At 38.4% G+C, this 20,345-nt stretch overlaps 1 protein-coding gene across 1 annotated transcript; it reads left to right on the top strand.

Annotated features, from left to right (window-relative positions):
• Nucleotides 1–4,921: 4,921 nt before the first annotated feature.
• On the top strand, nt 4,922–5,640 carry LOC142177351 (uncharacterized). The gene is made up of 2 exons (XM_075245826.1): nt 4,922–5,233; nt 5,380–5,640. Exons 1-2 carry the CDS (start codon nt 4,922–4,924, stop codon nt 5,638–5,640), a joined length of 573 nt encoding a protein of 190 aa, XP_075101927.1.
• Nucleotides 5,641–20,345: the final 14,705 nt, after the last annotated feature.

The following is a 20,345-nucleotide window of genomic DNA, read 5'->3' on the forward strand; positions in this document are numbered from 1 at the left end:
CTAAAGTTTCAGATTTTCTTAATAAAGTATTAGATTTACTTCAGATTTGCTTCAAGTTGCAAAACCAAACTTTTGCCTTCAACTTGGCAAGTTAGTGTCTGCAACTTGCTTTCTTATCCCTCTTTTTCTTATTTTTCCTTTCTTTCTTTGAAAGCTTCAAGACTTAATTTCTTTTGCCATATATCTCCATAGTTGATGCATATTGAATTTATTATTAAAATATAGTATTCCTGCAAAGAAAATTAACACTATTAGTATTAGGAATTAAATAATTACTTATTTTATGTATGATATTTTTCTTTTATCAGTTAGGTAATTACTCTAATAGTTAAATTATGAACTTTGAAACATATATTGATTAATTTATACAACATTTGACTAGTTTCGGATTTTTCGGCACAGAGTTGAGGCTTTAGAGCGAATGTGAGACCGGAAAGCGAGCTTTGAGACAAGGTAAGTCTCTTGCCTAACCTTGTAAGAGGGAATTTACCCCATAAGTTATTAAAATGCTATTTGCTTCTAATTGTGGGGGGCTGCGTACGCACGAGGTGGCGAGACTCCGTGCATAGTTACTATTTATGCTTATGTCCGGGTAGTTTAGGACCCAAATTATGAATTACTTATAATATTTGCACCCTACTTATTAATTAAAGTGCCTAAATTATATTAGAACTTGTTAGAGAAATTGCAAAATGCCGAATTTCACTTGATTGAATTTTGAGCGAATTACTTGACCGTTAATAAAAATTGTGCTTCTTTGCGTATTAGCCTTGTAATAACTCTTGAATCGGATGTTCATAAAGTATCCTCTCTTCTTGTGGAGCAGGCCGAACACCTCGGCAGTAGATAGATGCATCTATGGTTCGTGCTGCATGATTCTCGACAGTGTATACGTTATTCTGGATCGGGTCGTACATCCTCAACATAATCGTGCATGATAATACTTGGATTTTAATTATTTATTTGATATCATTTCATGACTTGAGAGGTTAGGATATTATCAGATAGAAAGCTATTTGAGATTTAGCATGTGTAAAGGAATTATTTATTTCTTGTTTGTTATTGAAATGCTGTAGTTATATATATAATCCATGCTTAATTGGATCTTCTTTATGTTTTTTATTGTTGGCCCAGAGTAAGTGTCAATATCGACCCCTTGTCACTACTTCTTCGAGGTTAGACTTTATCACGACCCAAAACCTAACCCGTCGTGATGGAGCCTATCGTGATACTAGGCAAGCCGACCTTCCCAAAACACTTTAAAAATTTAACAGAAATGAATTAAGACATTTAAAATAACTGAAGTTTTTCATAAAAAGAGGGGAGGGGGGTAAAACCCAAATAAACCATAAGTGCGGAAAAATAGCCCGACATCGAGGTGTCACTAAGTCATGAGCATATAATAACCAATCTAGAAATAAAGTCTACTATAGTCTGTGCCAAATGCCAATACAAGAGAGAAAATATAATAAGAAAGGAGAAACAAGGACTGCAGACGCCGACAGCTACCTCGTAAGTCTCCGATAATCAGCCCGCGCACGAACTCAGTGAACCCCAGAACCGTACACACCTAGATTTGTACATGAAGTACGGGGTGTAGCATGAGTACAATCAACTTAGCAAGTAACATAATTAAATAAAGAACTGAGAAGCAGTGACAAATTAAAATAATACATATCATTTCAAAAGTTTTCAGTAAAGAGTGAATATGCTTTCAAATCCGGTGGTATAAGTCAAATCAGTTCGAGCCCAAGTAAAACAGATATGAATCTTCCAGAAATTTTACAACAACATCAGATAGCAACTAAGTGCAACAATAAATAAAAGTAAGTACAGCCTCTCAAGGCAGCAATCACTCAACTCATCTTATTAGCTCATACTCTCGGCTCTCAGCCCTCAATACACACTCTCAATAGGTACCTGCGCTCACTGGGGGTGTCCAGACTCCGGAGGAGCTCCTTCCAGCCCAAGCGCTATATCGCTGCAGCGTGCAGCCCAACCCAATCATATAAGTAGCCATAAGGTTCGTTGTGGTGTGCAACCCGATCCACAGTCCATAAGTAGCCATAAGGCTCGTTGCGGCGTGCAACTCGATCCACATACCCTCACATAGTTCACAGCTTGACACTCAGGCCCTATATCAGTCATTAACCTCTCCAGCCCCTCGGGCTCACAGAATATCATAATCACCAGCCCAAGCAGAGAATACAACAAGTATCAACAAGGATTGAGAGGAAACAGAGATATAACACACAAGTAAGACTGTAACTGAGTACAAGACAATAATTAGCAGTCAATTCAACAAGTATACGACTGTTGTGGGTCCCAACAGTGATATAATATGGCCTAAGCATGGTTTCTAACATGAAAGGCAGTCAATTGCTCAAAGACAAGAAAAACAAGTAATAACAATGGCTATTCGACTTTACAGTCTCACCGGACGAACCAAGTTACAATCCCTCATAGTGCACGCTCACACACCCGTCACCTAGCATGTGCGTCACCTCCAAACACTCACATCATACCAATCCTCGGGGTTTCATACCCTCAAAACCATATTTAAAACTGTTACTTACCTCAACCGCGCAGAAATCCTACTCCGAAATGCCTTTGCCTCTCGAATCGGCCTCCAGATGCCTCGAATCTAGCCACAAACAGTACGAGATAATCAATATTGGTTAAAAGGATCAATTCCACAAGAAAACTACTAAAATATATCGCAAAATCCGAAATCGGCTCAACCCGCCCCCCGGGCCCATGTCTCGGAACCCGATGAAAGTCACAAAACCCGAAAGCCTATTCACTTACGAGTCTATCCATACCAAATTTATCAAAATCCGACTTCAATTGCCCCTCCAAAATCTCAAAATTCACTCTCCAATTCCCAAGCCCTAATCTCCCAAATCTCACCTCAAACACTCGTCAACTAGGTGCAAAATCAGTGGAGAAACATCATTATTGAAGATAAATAGGCACAAGGAACTTACTTTAGTGATTACTCCGAAATCTCTCTCAAAATCCCCAAAGTCCGGGCTCAAAAATGATGAAAATGGTGAAAAATCTCGAAGTGTTCTATTTATAGGTTCTGCCCAGACTTCTCGCACCTACGGCTCCATTTTTGCATATGCGGAGCCGCATCTGCGGGCAAAGCCCCGCTTCTGTGGAAGAAAATCCCTATACGCTGCCTCCGCTCCTGCGATCAAGTGACCGCGTCTTCGCGGGTGCGGGAACTATATTGCACCTGCGGTCCAAACTCGCACCTGCGCGCCTATATCCGCTTCTGCGACCATCGCAGGTGCGGGAATGTCATCGCACCTGCTTCCTCTACCCATGTCCTCCTTAGCCGCATCTGCAGCTCTTCTTTTGCTTCTGTGGGCTCGCACCTGCGATTCCTACTCCGCAGGTGCGGTTACACCAGCAGCAGTAGCTTCAGCTGCAATTCCTCAACTCCCATCAAGCCGTTAACCACCCGAAATTACCCCGAGGCCTCCGAAACCTCAACCAATCATACCAAAAAGTCATATAACCCCATGCGAACTTTGTCGAACTTTCGAATCACTCAAGACAATATCAAAACACCAATTACACCCTGATTCAAGCCTAAAGAACTTCTAAACTTTCAAACCCACAAACGACGCCGAAACCTACCAAACCACATCTGATTGACCTCAAATTTTACACACAAGTCAAAAATGACACCACGAACCTATTCCAACTTCCATAAAATCCAATCCGACCCCGATATCAAAATTTCCACTACCGGCCAAAATCGCCAAAATTCCAACTTTCGCTAATTCAAGCCTAATTCTACTACGGACCTCCAAATCACATCCCGGATGTGCTCCTAAGTACAAAATCACCTGACGGAGCTAACGGAACCATAAAAATTCAAATCCGAGGTCATTTTCCTACAAGTTGACATTCAGTCAACTTTTTCAACTTAAGCTTCCAATTAAGAAACTAATTGTCTCAATTCACTCAAAATCACTCCGGGCCCGAACCAATTAACTCGATAAGACATAATACAGCTGTAAAGCACAAAAGAAGCAGAAATGGAAAAACGGGGCTATAACTCTCGAAACGACTGGCCGGGTTGTTACAGACTTGATACTTACTGGGTACATATTGTTTATGTACTAACGCTATACTTTTGCACTGACCGTGTAGGATCTGAGGTAGGTGCATCTGGCGATCACACCGGCGCGCTTTTTCGTTACCCGGAGGCCTAGTGGTGAGCTGCTTCCTGAGCCATTCCGCAACACCTAGAGTCTCTCCTTTGCATTCAGTTTTTTCTATTTTCATTTTAGACAAAAGCTAGAGTTTTGTATAATCTAATAGGGCTCATACACTCATGATGCCAGGTTTTGGCACACATACTAGCAGATTTTGTGGTTTTTTGGATTATTACTATGGTTAAGATTGCACTCAGCTGCTTTCATTTTATTTATTTGAATCTGCTATGTCTTAATATTCTAATTAAGGAAAAATTTACTTACTTGGGAATTTATTAAAAAAGAGAAATCACGTGGTTAGTTCACTGTTGACTTGCCTAGCGGCGCTGGGCGCCATCACGGCTTATAAGAGAATTGGGTCGTGACATTCTTTTTGATATCTATGTGATAGGTAGCATATACCACTAGCATACGCCATTGTGGATTCAGAAAATGACGCATTATAGAGGTGGTTTTTTGAGCAATTCAAACATGCATATGGTGAAAAATCAAATATTTATGTTGTTTCGGACCAGAATGAGAATATTTTGAAAGAAACATCTACTGTTTATACCGGCATGCCACATTATGCTTGCATGTGGAATATTTGAACAAATGTAAAGTCAAAGTCCAAGAAGGGTCATCTAAAGTTAAGAGAATTGTACTTTACCACGGCACGATCATACACGTTTGATGAATTTAATGAAAGAATGTCAAAGATTGAAGAGATCGACACACATGTTAAAGCATACCTATACGATATTGGCTATCACAGATGGTCTCGAGGGCATGCTACGGTGAGCAGAACATGGACGATGACATCAAACATTGTAGATTCCTTGAATGCGGTAACCAAAGATGCAAGAGAGTTGCTCGTAGTAGAACTATTAGAGTACATGAGGACTCTTCTTGAACATTGGACTAATGAAAAGTTATTGAATAGAAAGGGTACGTTCACATACCTTGGAAAAAAATACAATAAAGAGTTGGAGGACAACAGGACATTATCGCATAATATGAGAGTAAGTTATAGCCAATAACATCAGATCATTGATTCCATCAAACGAAATATATACTGATAATTGTAGAAATGTTGTTATATAATTGTAGTTATTTTGTTTTGTATCTGTTGCTGACAACTTATTGTGTGTTTGTAATGAAATTGTAGGTGAGAGCTTTAACAAATTACATCCATACTGTGATAGATGGTGTGAAGCGCTTCATTGTTTGCCTTCAAAACAAGAGATGTAGTTGTGGACAATTCCAGCTTGATGAACTTCCATGTCCACATGCTTTGGCAGCTTTGAGGCACAAGAACAAGTCTTATGAAAACTATTGTTCTCCTTATTACACGGGGGAGAGCCTTCTGCAGAGTTATGAAATACCAGTAGACCCGCTTCCAGATGAAAGCAAATGGAATGTATCATAACATATAACTGAAGAAGTTGTAATGCCACCTACTGGGAAAAGACAGCCAGGGAGACCTCAAAAACAAAGATACAAACCATATGATAAAGTAAATGCAAAGAAGTACAAGGTTTCATGTGGCAACTGCATACTAGAAGGGCATACCAAAAGATCTTGTAGGAATGCTCCCAAAAAGAAATAAAAATTGATACACTTTAAAGATTTTTTTTACTGAGTACTGTTAATGATAATCTGTCCTTTAAGACATATGAAGTTGTATTTGTTCTGTTCTGGAGAATTATAGTTGTGGTGTAATTGTGTTGCTAATTTGAATAAATATTGTCTCCTATAATGAATGTTTGATAACAGATTTCAACTCTTAATGCAATTGGTTTGTAGTTGTTTTGTTCAAATATTGTGTTTATTTATTACTTTTCAGCCTTTCCTAACAACACTGCTTAAATTGAATAGATTATGTATTTTTGTATAGTAGTTGTTGACATAATTGTAGTTATACTGTAAAGAACTTATATAGTACCAATTTCGAGATCAAGTACTAACAACTTTCAACCAAAAAAAGTCACAGATGTTTTCTATTCTAAGTAGTAGAATTCTGGAGAAAATAACAAAACAAAAGGTAAAACAACTGTAGCACAAATCTGATACAAATGAATTGCAGCTGACTTGTTCTTAATAAATAATTTTTCTACAACTTTACTATAATCCAGCTACAACTAAACACTTGAACTATAATTTTTCTACTGAAAAAGGTAACTAATTCTTCTTTTTCCGGACTTGTGTTCTCTCGTTCACAGTTGGTGCACCTTTTCTTTTTGCTAATCTGCCGGTCACCTCACTTTCACTAATTGCATCAAGCTCTTTCTTTTTCCTAGCATAATCCCAAATGATCGCTCCATAGTGTCTATGTTGTTGATCAATATCAGAAAGGTCTTCCTTTGAAATCGATAACTCTCCAATGCTGACATATTCTACAAATGCCGCCATGTATACACCACAGTCACTGCAAAAAATAATAGGAAAAAAGATTTAGCATTCAATATAAAATACAATTGGTTAAATATATAGAAGGAAAAGCAGCACATAAAGTGATCCCTCTTTTTGCTGTGGTATCTCACCGACCAACCACTGAATGTCAAGAGGGTCAGTAGCACCTTTTTCAATGTATGCCTTTGTGTTCTTGTAGTTGATGTCTAGACGCTTGCCATAGAAGTCGGTGCATTACAAGTAGAGAGGGATCATAATAGCAAACTTGTCGACAATAGATTCAACAAGTTTGTGATTTCGTAAAGAGACCACAGAATCATAAACATATAGAACTATCGGTAATGTCAAACAAATCCAACAACTAATGAAATTTTTTCACAATGTTTATGGGCATAATCACAAAATTAACTTTGTCCCATGCAACATTTGCAAGTAATCGGTTCCCCAATATGTATTCGGATACGACGTTGTGAGGTTTGACAACAACAAGCTTCTTATCGGCAGGAGCATTAATGTACCTCTCATAAATTTGTTCAATTCTAGTCTTGAACATACAATCAGTAGTTGTAAACCGTATTATGTTTTCAGGACCATACTTTTCTATCTTCCTCAAATAGTATAAAATAACATCAATGTGCTGCAAAAAAATAGATTTCATTATTTCTCAATGCTTCATACAATTTAACTACAATTTTCAAACAAAAAATCTATAGATTTCTAAAATAATAGAATACTACAGCTAATCATTAAATTCTGCCAGGGTATGTGTGTACCGTGTTGTTGAGGACTTGCCGGGGATGTGTCAAAGTATAAAATCAGTCCTTTTTATTAACTTTCTCCACTCCAATATCAAACCACAACTTGAGATAGTTATCTTTTAAAGTATAAGGCGCCTTCCTCCTATTTAAAGACATAAAAAGTTTAATTATTATGTAATTTCAATTGAAAATCCATAAATTATATGCACTCGATAATATGAAAAAAATTATATAATCTAACCTCTTTGAAACCGTGTTGGTACCTAAATATAACCACTTATTAAATTCTTCCAACAAGTCAGGATCAACATCGTTGCCAATAACCCCAGTAAATGAATGCTTGATGTTGAAAATTGGAGGAGGTCCAACAGAAGTGCTTCCCCCAAAACTGAAATAAGGGAGAAAGGGGGATCTGGCATACTTTCCAGGAATCCTTATTCTTCCTTGATGCACAAGGGTTGTTTCATATTCATTAACCTCGCCGAACTTAACAATCTATGAGAAGTTCTCTGGCAGCTCAAAATTATCAAGTGTTACTGCCCTTTTTCCAGACCTGGAGTCATTGTCCGAATCACATACATTGATGTAGTCGGATGGTTCACCTACAAAATTTAAAACAAAAGAACAACATTGTATGTTAGTTGCAATAGTTCTTTTGGGAAAACTGAAACTTATATGAAATCTGTTGTTTTTTTCCTACAATTATATTGTAACATATAATACCACTAAAATATTCATTGCAATCGTCTCCTTGTTGTATAATATTTGCTTGTTGAATGTGAGATTGTAAATGCATAGTCTCCTTCTCTTCAGTTAAATGCTCTCATTGTATGCCAACTTTTGCATCTTGTTTTGGAGAGTCCACATACATAGTTTCCTTCTCTGTTACGATAAATGTGTACAACTTAATAAAATTATAGATCATTTGTAGTAAATAGAAACAACACTGTAGATAAATTATAATTTAAATGTAGTTAATTTGTTAAAATTCTAGCGTGTAGCTAAGATGTAATATGTATTGTGAAATATGTAGATAAAATGTACTAAATCATACCTGCAGTTTCTTCCTCCAATGCCCCTTGAAATTGGAAAGATATGTCAACACCTACAAGGCATGATATAGGAACGTTCTCCTCATTTTGAATGTCAGACATGTGTCCTGTATCTAAGACAACAATAGAAAATATAATGTAGATTATTTGTTGGTAATTTAGGCTATGTGTAGATATAATGTAGATATAATATAAATATAATGTAGATTATTTGTCATCAAATTATGTTAAAATTGTTAAAATATATGTTTTACTGCTGCTGCCCAACACTGATTTAGCACTACTGCCAGGATTCTATTGTTTGTTCTTTTCTTTGTAATGCTCATCATTTTTCGTAGAACTGCTAGTAAACGGCAAGCATAATTTGTTAGGCTATATACTTTATGAATGCTAATATAAACATAAATATGGTAAAAATTATTGTCCAAAATAAATATATTTCGTATGAAACCTTAGCATCAATGTTAGTATCCTGTTGACTTTTTATTACCTGTAACACAGACTTGATGGAATCATTGAGTAGCAGTCGAATACTAACTAGTTCTTGAAAAACCTAAAGAAAAAAAGTTGTTATAATGTATCTGACAATTAGAGGCTTACAGATATATATAGAAGACTAAAAATCAAGAATTAGGTATACCTCTTTCTTGAACAATCCAAGGTCTAAACCGACCTACGTATTAAAATAGAAAGAGTTATATAAATAATTTGCATAATATAAATTAAAGAAACCAGCTAGGATTATCTTAAGATGTTACCTTATTAACATCTTTTCTTATTATTTTTTTAGTTATTTCACAATATATTTCTTGTCATCTATTCCCATTGCTTGCTTATGTCCAGATGGAGATGGAGCATCTGTCGGATGCTCGGCCTTTGTTTCAGCTTTTTCAAGGATGTATTCAACTTTGTTTGGCAAAGTCATTCTAGAAAGCTCTTCTGGGGCTTCAAGCATGTCGGTGAACCGAGTGAAACAAAAGTGAGGAACCTAGTCATCATATGTATAAAATGTGTAGATAATTTGTATTATATTGTCTGTCCAGAAGTGAAAACATGTACCTTGATCCATGATAGTTTTGTTATCCTCTCTTCTGTAACGACCCGGCCAGTCGTTTTGAGAATTTAAGTCTCATTCGGCAGCATAAGGCTCTGAACGGCTTCGTATTATGTGTATTGACTTGCGTGCATGGTTGAATTCAGTTACCGGATGATTCAGAGTGATTTGGGACACTTAGTACCTAAAACGGAAGCTTAAGTCTCAGGATTTTGACCGTAGTCAGAAGTGTGTGAAGATGACTCCGGAATGGAGTTCCATTAGTTCCTTTAGCTCTGTTGGGTGATTTTGGACTTAAGGGCATGTCCGGATTGTGTTTCGGAGGTCGGTAGCTCATTTAGGCTTGAAATGGCAAAAGATAAATTTTTGGAGATTTGGACCGGAAGTGAACTTTTTGATATCGGGGTCGGAATGCGATTCCTAGAGCTGTAACAGCTCCTATATGTTATTTGGGAGTTGCCTGCAAAATTTGACATCATTTCGGGTTGGTTTGATTGGTTTTGGAACGAGTTTTCAAAGTTGGAAGTTTTAAAAGTTGAAAAGTTCTATTTGTGGTGCGATTAGTATTTTCGGCGTTGTTTGATGTAATTTGAGACCTCGAGCGAGTCCGTGTTAGGTTATGGAACTCGTTTGTGTGTTTAGACGGGGTCCCGGGGGCCTCGGTTATGTTTCGGATGGGCGATGGGCCCTTTCCTTCTATTTTTGAACTGTTGTTTTCTGTCATCTGGTTTCCTTAATTGCGTTCACGTCCCTTCTTTCGCGTTCGTAAAGAGTAATTTTGGAGGAGGAATTCATTTTTCTTCGCGTTCGCATGATCACGTTCGTGATCGCGAAAGTCTCCTTTCTCCTTCTTCGCGTTCGTATTTGTTCCCTCGCATTCTCGTAGTAGAAATTGGGAGCTGGGGGCTGTTGACTATTTCTTCTTCGCGTTCGCGTACCATTCCACGTGTTCGCAAAGAGCAGTCGTTGGGCCATCAGATTTTTCCTCTCCGCGTTCGCGAACGTGTTGTCGCGTTCGCGAACATGTTGTCGCGTTGGCGAAGCACAACTGGGCAGGTTTTGTTTTTCTTCTTCATGAACGCGATTGTTCTTCCACGTTCGCGATGCTTAAAGACCTGGGAAGAATATAAGATTTCCAAATCGAGGGTTAGGTCATTTTTATTATATCTTGACTTATAGAGCTCGGTTTTTAGCGATTCCTTGTGGGGTTTTCAAGAAAATCAATTAGGTAACTGTTCTTCACCTAGAATTTATTATATTCTATGTTTTTATCATTTAATTTGTGCTTTGAGTTGGGAAAAAAAGGAGGTTTTTGAAGAAAATTTGCAAAATAAAAAATCATGATTTGAGGGACGAATTGGTATCGGAATTTGATAATTTTAGTATGGTTGAACTCATATCGGAATGGGTGTTCGGATTTTGTGAAATTTGTCGGGTTCCGAGGTGCGGGCCCGGGGGTCGACTTATGGACCGATTTTTAGATTTTGTTAAAGATTGAGGCTTTATGATCCTGAATAGTCTCTTATGAGTTTTATTTGTGCTTTGAAGTTATTTTGATTAGATTTGAGCCGTCCGAAGGTCATTTTACCCGAGAAGTTCATTTTTGAGTATCGGTCTGTCTTCTTTGAGGTAAGTATCTTGCCTTATTTCATGTGGGGGAATTACCCCTTAGGATTTGAGTCTTCTATGCTAATTATAGTCCGTGTACGCGAGGTGACGAGTACGTGCCCGGACTTAATTGTGGAAAATTGGCCTTTTAGGGATTCTTAGGTCCTTATATTCATTGAATATGCAGTTGTTCTCGTTACAATTACATTTCTAAATTTCCAGTTTCACCTCTACCTGCTTTAATTTAAATTAATTGCCTCATAATCCACTCTTGTTGTTCATTTGATTCATATGTGCCTTAACTGAAATTGTTATCTCTTATATTGTCGTGTTGTCATTTCCCTAACTGCTTATCTTTATCTAAATTTATAATTATCTCTTCTGTAATTTTTCATCCTTAATTGAGGCAAATGATTATCCTTATACTGCTTATCCTTAATTGAAGTTGTTGTATCTCTCTCTTAATGGCCCAACCTTAAAAGAAGTTAGATATCCCATATTTTTGTTGGCTTGTCCATATTTTGAATTATTCGTCTTGTGTTAGCTTCCTCATTGTCAAACTGTACATTGTGGACCGTTGTTACATAATATTTCCTTTTTTGTTGAGTTGTTCTTATTATGACTAGCGTTCTCTATTGTGGCTACCCCTTGTGAATTAGTTCCTTCATTTCCTTGAGTTCTGGAATTTCTGAGTTGACGTATTTATCGTATCCTTGTATTATTATCATTGTTGCTGTTGTACTTATTGTGGTGATGCACGAGGTTTCTGCCGTGCGGTTTTGGTTATTATGATGCACGAGGTTTCTGCCGTGCGGTTGTTGTTATGGGGTTGCACGAGGTTTCCGCTGTGCTATTGTTACTATTGATATTTGTACATGCGGCGTAATGTGTGTGTGTGTGTGTATATATATATATATATATATATATATATATATATATATATATATATATATATATATATATATATATATATATATGTGTGTGTGTGTGTGTGTGTGTGTGTGTGTGTGTGTGCATGTGGCAAGACAAAGTGGGAACATTATTATGCATGTGTGGCGAGACAAAGCGGGCATTTACTTTACTATTTCACACGTGGCGAGACAAGGGGGGATATGTGTCGGAATGATTTGTGATGATTTGTGATGGCCTGGGGGCATTCTTGTTATTGATATTTGTGTAGTGGTACACTTACCTGTGTGAGCTTTATCTTGTGAAAGTTGTGAGAAAATATTCTACGTGCTGTCTGTTCTTTTCCTTATGCTCACTAGCTGGTATGAACTATGTTAGGACACTTGCACAAGTATACACGTAGTTAAGCACTCTTATCAGATAAGAGGTTTTCTTGATATTGTTGAGCATAGATGCTCACCCTTGTTTACTTGCCTTCTATGTGAGAATGGCTCTATTGTCACGTGAGTCGTCAGTGCGGTTATGAAGTGTAATGAGGGCACAGGATGCCAAGTGTTAGGGTTCAGGTATTGAGACCCGTGAGTTATGCCGTGAGTTGTGATTTGTCCGAGGTTCGGTACCTCATGGAGTTTGATGACTAAAACTTGATGTAAAAGCGGTTGTAGTTGCTGAGTTATTACTTGTCCTTGTTGTATTTGTGATTCCAGATTTAGGTTGTGTTTCATTCACTTTTCTGTATCATTTTTATGGTATTCCGCTTATACTTGTTGTTTCCTTTCTTATTGCCATTACTGTATTGTGAGCCATATTGCATAGTCTTTATGTAGATATCATATTTCTGCTGTTCATATACTTATACTTGTTTAATTTATTAGACCAGTGGGTGTCTTGACTGTTCCTCGTCACTACTCCACCGAGGTTAGTCTTGATACTTACTGAGCACCGCTGTGGTGTGCTCATTCTACACTTCTGCACATTTTTGTGCAGATCCAGGTTTTTGTTCATTAGCAGCTATGCGGGTCATTGCTGTGGAGACTCAAGGTAAACCTGCTGCTATGTTCGCATGCTTCGGAGTCACCTTCAAGTTTTCATTTTGCACTGTTTATTCTTATTTTGGACAGTTGTATTTAGAAGTTTTCTAGCAAACGCTCTGTAGAGCTTATGACTTGTACTACCGGTTTTGGGAATTATAAATTTTAAGAGATTTCTATTTAAAATTATTAGATGTTATTTAAATAATATTGTTGTTTCAATTAATGCTAGGCTTACCTAGTCCCTAAGACTAGGTGCCATCACGATACCCAACGGAGGGAAAATTGGATCTTGACATCTTCCAATGCAGAAATCCATATCTTGTCCTTATTAGCTGTCCAGTTAAGTATGCGGGGGATCGAATTACCAACCCTTGTAGCTATATCAGTGTTGATGTAAAGCAACACTCATACAACCAGATTTGCATAGCGAGTGAAAAACCTCAAATGAGATAAAAATGCACAGAAGGGTTCAGCTTATGCCTAACAGACTGAAGCAATTGTGTATAAGATTCAATACCCCATGTGAAATTCACATACTTCCCCGAGTCCACCAAATAGAACCTAAAATGGTCTATCAAACCATTATCTTTCTATGAAGGACAAAGGAAGAATTCTATCACATAGAGAATATACAGCTTGACTGCATCCTCATCATTCACCCATCTACGGCTAGTTACAATTTGTTTCAAGTACGACTTCTCAACTTTTCCTTGTTCGAAAAATAGCTCCTCATTATTTTACTGTCATACTTAGTTGTGTAACCAAAGTCCGTTACTTCTATAAAACACCTAAGGCCAGTGATAAGGGCAAACTCCCTCAACCCAAAGTTCAGCCTCTCACCCTTTATCTATGTTGTAAAAAAATGAGAACCAGATGCGTTCAATTCATACTTTATGAGAAGGTGAATGGCCTGATTTTGGATACATATTTTGGGCAGGGAAAGAAAGTGCCCAAAACATGCCTTCTTAAGCAACTTTAACCCATTTTCATACAATAACACCTTGATTTGGGGAGGAACAGTAGGGTCGGATAATGTCTGGAACCTAGTGATGCCATAATCAACATCATGTGGAGCAAAAAATGTTCGATTATGCATCAAAAGAAACAGTAAGTTAATAAAACTTGTTTAAAGACCAAAAAACAAAATAATCACAATTCTACTACACTTTAGTTACAGTCAGAAAGACATTAATACATTGCATATAAGTAAGATATAAAATTAGTAAACATATATAACAACTGACTACATTGAAGCTACAAATGCACTGATAAAATTATGTTTAGAGCAAGAAATTAGAAACTAACAACTAGAGAAAATGAAACTAACATCTTCAAATAGAGCAAATAATAACCAATATAACCAACTAAATCATGTAGTACATTTCCTAAAAAAATTATTTTGAATAATATACAAGAAATATAGAATTTCCAGGGAAATGTAGAAAAGTTGATAACCAACAATAAATATACACAATGTAGATAAAATTTCTACAAATACAGAAAACAAAAAATATGTATAGTCATGAGAATGAGAACAGGTTTTGTAACTAACAAAAAGAACCAAAATTGTAACTACTAAATTTTTGCCTTCTTCAATGACAGTTGGGGTATGGTTTTAGGAGATATTTTGGTCACGACCCAAAATCCACTGTAGGTCATGATGGCGCCTAACACCGCCGTTAGGCAAGCGAACGGTGATTGACCAATTTAATTAATCATTCTAGTACTTTAAAATCATATTTTTTATTAATTAAATAGTATGAGATAGAATTACACGAATTACAATAACGAACAACTCGTAGGAACCCCCAAACTCCGGTGTCACAAGTGCATGAGCATTAACTAGAAAATATAATAAAATACAACATCTGTCTAGAAAATAAATTACACAGGGTAATATAAATAACTCTGATGGAGACTCTGCAGGCTGCGGATCGTGACATGAAATGTAGCTCACAGTAAAGTCCCCGCAATAGCCGCGCCTCTGCGCCCAAAAGACCACCAGACATATGTGTACCTGCACAAAAAGTACAGCAAGTGTAGCTTGAGTACGTAAGTCAACGTGTACCTAGTAAATATCTAGCCAACCCAGAGAAGTAGTGACGAGGGGTCGACATCAACACTTACTAGTGGTCCAATAAGACAGATACAATAGAAGTAGAAAGATGTGAGTTAGAGAAAATAAACGAAATAACAAGTATAAATACGTGGTAAAATTCTCCTCTCAGCAATAACTCAAACTCTCAGCTAGTAATTACCTCCTCAATCGGAGTATATATAATGGACCTCACCATATAGGTCGCCACAGTTCAGATTAGGAAAACTCGCAGATATACTGCCTTCTTATCAATTATTACGCATGATTTCATAAGAGTATTTTAAAGAAATGCCGAGGCGTATGGCCCGATCCCTCATGATATTTCTGAACCATAGATACATCTATTATATTGCCGAGGCGAATAGCCTGCTCCCATGAGAGTGTGGTACATAATCCTACCGAGGCGTATGGCCTGATCTATCATAATGTGCGCACTGCCGAGGGTCAAACGGCACGAACCATAGATGTATCTATCTTGCCGAGGCAAACGGCCCGATCCCATTAGAATAAGAAGCTTTGATGGGTCCTCGATCTCACTCACGAATAGTCGTGTGAGTTATAGAATTTTAAGGGAACTTTTCGATAAGAACGCATAATGCAGGAGAATTTCGTAAGAAGAGTACAAATAATCCGCGGCTTATCATGAAGCTGTCAAATCTCTATAATAGCAAGTCTATCATTCTAGGCGAGCCTAGTCTCAAGTCGTATAAAATAAAGGAATTTAATAGGCCAAAGACAACTCAAATAGAGTTATAGCATGGCGGGAACCTAAGTCTACCGGACATAACATGAATCTAGCTACGTACGGACTCTCGTCACCCCGTGCATACGTAGCCCCCGCAACAAGTAGCACATAACAAACACATCACCTATGTTAGACAGGAGACTTACCTCTGTGAGGGTAGTTTCCCCCTCACAGAGTTAGACAAGAGACTTACCTCGCCCCGAAGTTCCATAACCAGCTTCAAAGCCTCTCTAACACCTCAACCCAATGCCCGTCGATCCAAAACTATTCAAACAATGTGCAAACAAATCAAAATATATTCTAATACCCATAATTAATCAATTTAAATAATTTTCAACTCCGCTCGAAAAGTCAATAAAGTCAACCCTCGGGCCCACGTACCTGGATTCCAAATTTTTTTGAAGATAAACCTTACCCATAACATTAATAACTCAAATATGTAATTTATTCTTAATTCCATTTCCAAAATCATAGTCAAAATCCAAAATTATAAATTCTAGGTCTTCTACCAAAATCCTACAATTTTCCTAATTTTTCCCTCCTTAAATCCACATATAAACCTTACATTAAACTCACAACAAGTGGAAAATTACTTACCTTGTGTTGCATGATGAAAACTCCTCAAAATCGCCCAAGAATCGAGCTCTAAAAATCCAAAATGAAAGTGACGAAATGACCAAGTTCGATTCCCTTATGTTCCGCCAATTTTCGTTTCTGCGGACATTTTTGTGCATCTGTGGCCTCGCTTTTGCGAGTCCAAATGTGCATCTGCGGAGTACACTGCCTATCTGAGACCTCGCATTTGCGGAAGCATTTTCGCTTCTGCGCAGGCGCTTCTGCGATGGCCAATTGCGCATTAGGGGACCAGCCCCTTCTGCGTCTTCATTCTCGCTTCTGCGATTCCGCAGGTGCGGGAATATCTTCGCACCTGCGTCCACTGCCTTGCCCCTTCCCATTTCGCTTCAACGAGATCGAACTCGCTTCTGAGATGTTTCTTCTGCGACCAAGAAATCGCAGACTCGATCACACCAGCTGCTGCCCAGCTTAAGCATTTCTTAAGTCCAAAAATAAATCCGTTAACCATCTAGAATTCGCCCGAGGCCCTCGAGACCTTAACCAAATACACCAATACGTCCCAAAATATAATACGAACTTTGTCGGGCCTTCAAATCACATCAAACAATGCTAAAATCATGAATCACACCCCAATTCAAGCTTAATGAACTTTAGAACTTCAAACTTCTACATTCGACGCCGAAGCCTATCAAATCAAGTCTGATTGACTTCAAATTTTGCACACAAGTCATAATTGACATAACGAATCTATTCCAAGGCTCAGATCCCCAAACGGACATCGATAACATTAAAATCCACTTCAAACCAAACTTGTGAAATTCTTAAACCTTTAAAATGCCAACCTTCCCATAATAAGCGCTGAAATGCTCCTAGGTGATCCGATACTCAACCCGAACATACGCCCAAGTCCGAAATCATCATACAAACCTATTGGAACCTTCAAATCCCAATTCCGAGGTTGTTTACTCAAAAGTCAAATCTTAGCTAATTCTTCCAACTTAAAGCTTCAGAAATTAGAATTTTCTTTCCAAATCCATCCCGAACTTTCCGAAATCCAATTCCGGCCACACGTACAAGTCAATATACTTGAAGTGAAGCTACTCAAAGCCTCAAACCGCCGAATGACACGATAGAGCTCAAAACGACCGGCCGGGTCGTTACATTCTCCCCTACTTAAACATATGTTCATCCTCGAACGTGCTAAGGACTGCTCTGAAGTGTCCGAAATCACTGTTTAACACCTTGTGCACCTACCCGTGCCACCACAATCCAGTTGAACATATTAGCTCGAGTCAGACTGAAGATCCCCCCTTTTATTTAATCTATAAGCCTTAGAACCAAATTCCAGCCTCCGAATTTCTCTACAAGACCTGATTCTAACATACGAACACCGTACCAAATCACCATACACTATACCAAAACATGATTGTGCACCTATACTGAAATCACACCATGCACCGCATAAGTCGGTTGCCCATAATAACATTCTCCGACCACAATAACTAGAAATTTCACGAATCTGGTGCCTACAATACACCTCATGACGCATATAAGTCATGTTCTAACTTTCGAAATACTTTCGCGACGGCAGAGATGTGTAGAAACTAATAACCACCTGCCGAATCAATAAATCATGGAGTCTCCCCTCTAGACATGAACCATTACCTCATTCCGAATTGAATAATGATATTTTCTCTGTAATGTACCTTACATAAATCTGATTGCACTAATTTTCGGTCCAATAATCTCATCTCACCCAGTACAAGCTACTCAGGAAATAAGCCATCTCAGACACTGCCAAAAATCTTATATGACGCCTACAATGCGCCAACAAGCTACAAACTCGAATGTGACACATAAGGAGGAACGAGATCTGGAAAAGAATTACCCAGCCCTTGTAATGAATAAAACGGCCGAACAGATGTTATGAACCCTTATCAGAGAATGAGAAACAAAATACGCATGAATAGGTATAGGGAACCGTACTCATATATGATTATTGCGATGTGCAACTTGATCCAAACATGATACTGTTGCGGCGCGCAACCCGATCCAAATATGATACAGTTGCGGCGTGCAACCCGATCCAAAGAACGCACACGTGGCGGCGTGCCACCCGATCCACTCATAACAATAATAAGGACATACTCATCAAGCCATAATGCTTCTACCAATGGAATACCTAATATCGGCCATAAGCACGCTAAGTGCAAAAAAGTACAACTTTGGGGAGATGGATAGCGCAATACGCCACAAAACCCAAGCACGACTAAGTTGTGATAAATGATATGCATCTCGAGAGCCATGTTGCTTATCTAATACCACAAGCGACACGGGACTACGTGTGCGAATAATCAAGCTATCTCAATCCGGGACAAACTCCCACAGTCCACAACCAAGGGACTAGGGCGTCTTCCAATCATAAACTCTCACATTAGCGACAGTATCAGAATCTCCATAGTTGGTTTCATTCTTTAACAATCAAGTGACTAATACGACATACTTATACAATTTTCCCCGTGGAATACTCTCCCAAAATCTTTCGCACCAGGTAGCAAAGTCTGCACATCCATACCACCAACCGTACTAACTCTGTAAGGCAAATCACAGCCCGCAAATCAATACACAATGCCTCTTCCACAGAACACCATTCTCAGGAGACATTTAGATAACGCCAGCATACTCTAAATATCTGAATTCTTCCCTACTAATTCGAGCTCGTGACATTCTTATCAACACCGAACCACAACTTTGATCTTCCACTTTCAAATTCCCCTGTCGCTCACTGCACCCATCATGCCGCTACGTGATAACACACGCATTCACCATAACCCTTGAACTACTAGTAGAATAACCACTTCATTGGCTAGACGCCTTTCACTTAACTCATTTCCAAAGAACCCATGCAACACGCAACTGAATTCCCAAATCGCAGAAAATACCAACCTCAAGTCATGACCTAAACCGTCGGGACTCTTCCGGAATCCATTTACACAATGAGACCATCTGAATCCAATACTTCCCAAATCACTCAAGTTATGGTGGTTGTCAAGCCCGCACGTACAACTACAAACCACATGTATAACTTAACACACCGAAGGGACTGATCATTGCCACGATTATGCTGATTCAGCCAATTACTAACCGACCCAACTTCTTTCAATTTACTCTTGACCAGACTTAGAAATATAATAGCCCCATTCACAACATAATGAACTCAATCCACACTCATCCCGAGTGACCCAAATCGCGAGACCACATCGTCTCAATACCCATGAACCACCTCATACCCTTCTCAAGCGCACAATAACATCTCCAATTGGTAACCCCAGTTTGCAAGACCTTCCGCGAATCCGAAGCTATTTCTTCCTTTACTCCAATACTGCATCGCATAACCGACAGTGACATAGAACATTCCAAGTTTCGTTCGCAATCCACTGCAAAAGCTTAGTCCTTAACTACACAACGGACCCAAAATCCTTAGGCACTGCACTTTAGTTCTTGAACCCACTAGGACCGTTTTTGAGAGTCACCCACTCTGACCTGATCTCGAACATAACCGAACTTCAATGCTCTACTAGTACATGAACATCCTATCAAAAAAGCAACTGGTTGAATTCTTTTCCTTGTACACTACATCCATAAGAAGCATAAACTCTGAGTCTTCCTATATCCTACACCTCAATCAATAAGGCAAAGTATAACACACATTCATCAAGTTCCTTGCTCGAATTACCCTAATGTTTTCTTTTCTTAGTCATAAATAATCCACCAATGCATCGATAACCATAAACCGCACAAGCAGACAACTACGCGATTCAATCGTAGACAGTGGAGCTCCCCCACTTAGCTTTAAGCTACCATCTCATAATGTAGAGCCCACAACGA

Source organism: Nicotiana tabacum, chromosome 23 (assembly GCF_000715075.1).
Source record: "Nicotiana tabacum cultivar K326 chromosome 23, ASM71507v2, whole genome shotgun sequence".
NCBI lineage: Eukaryota > Viridiplantae > Streptophyta > Magnoliopsida > Solanales > Solanaceae > Nicotiana > Nicotiana tabacum.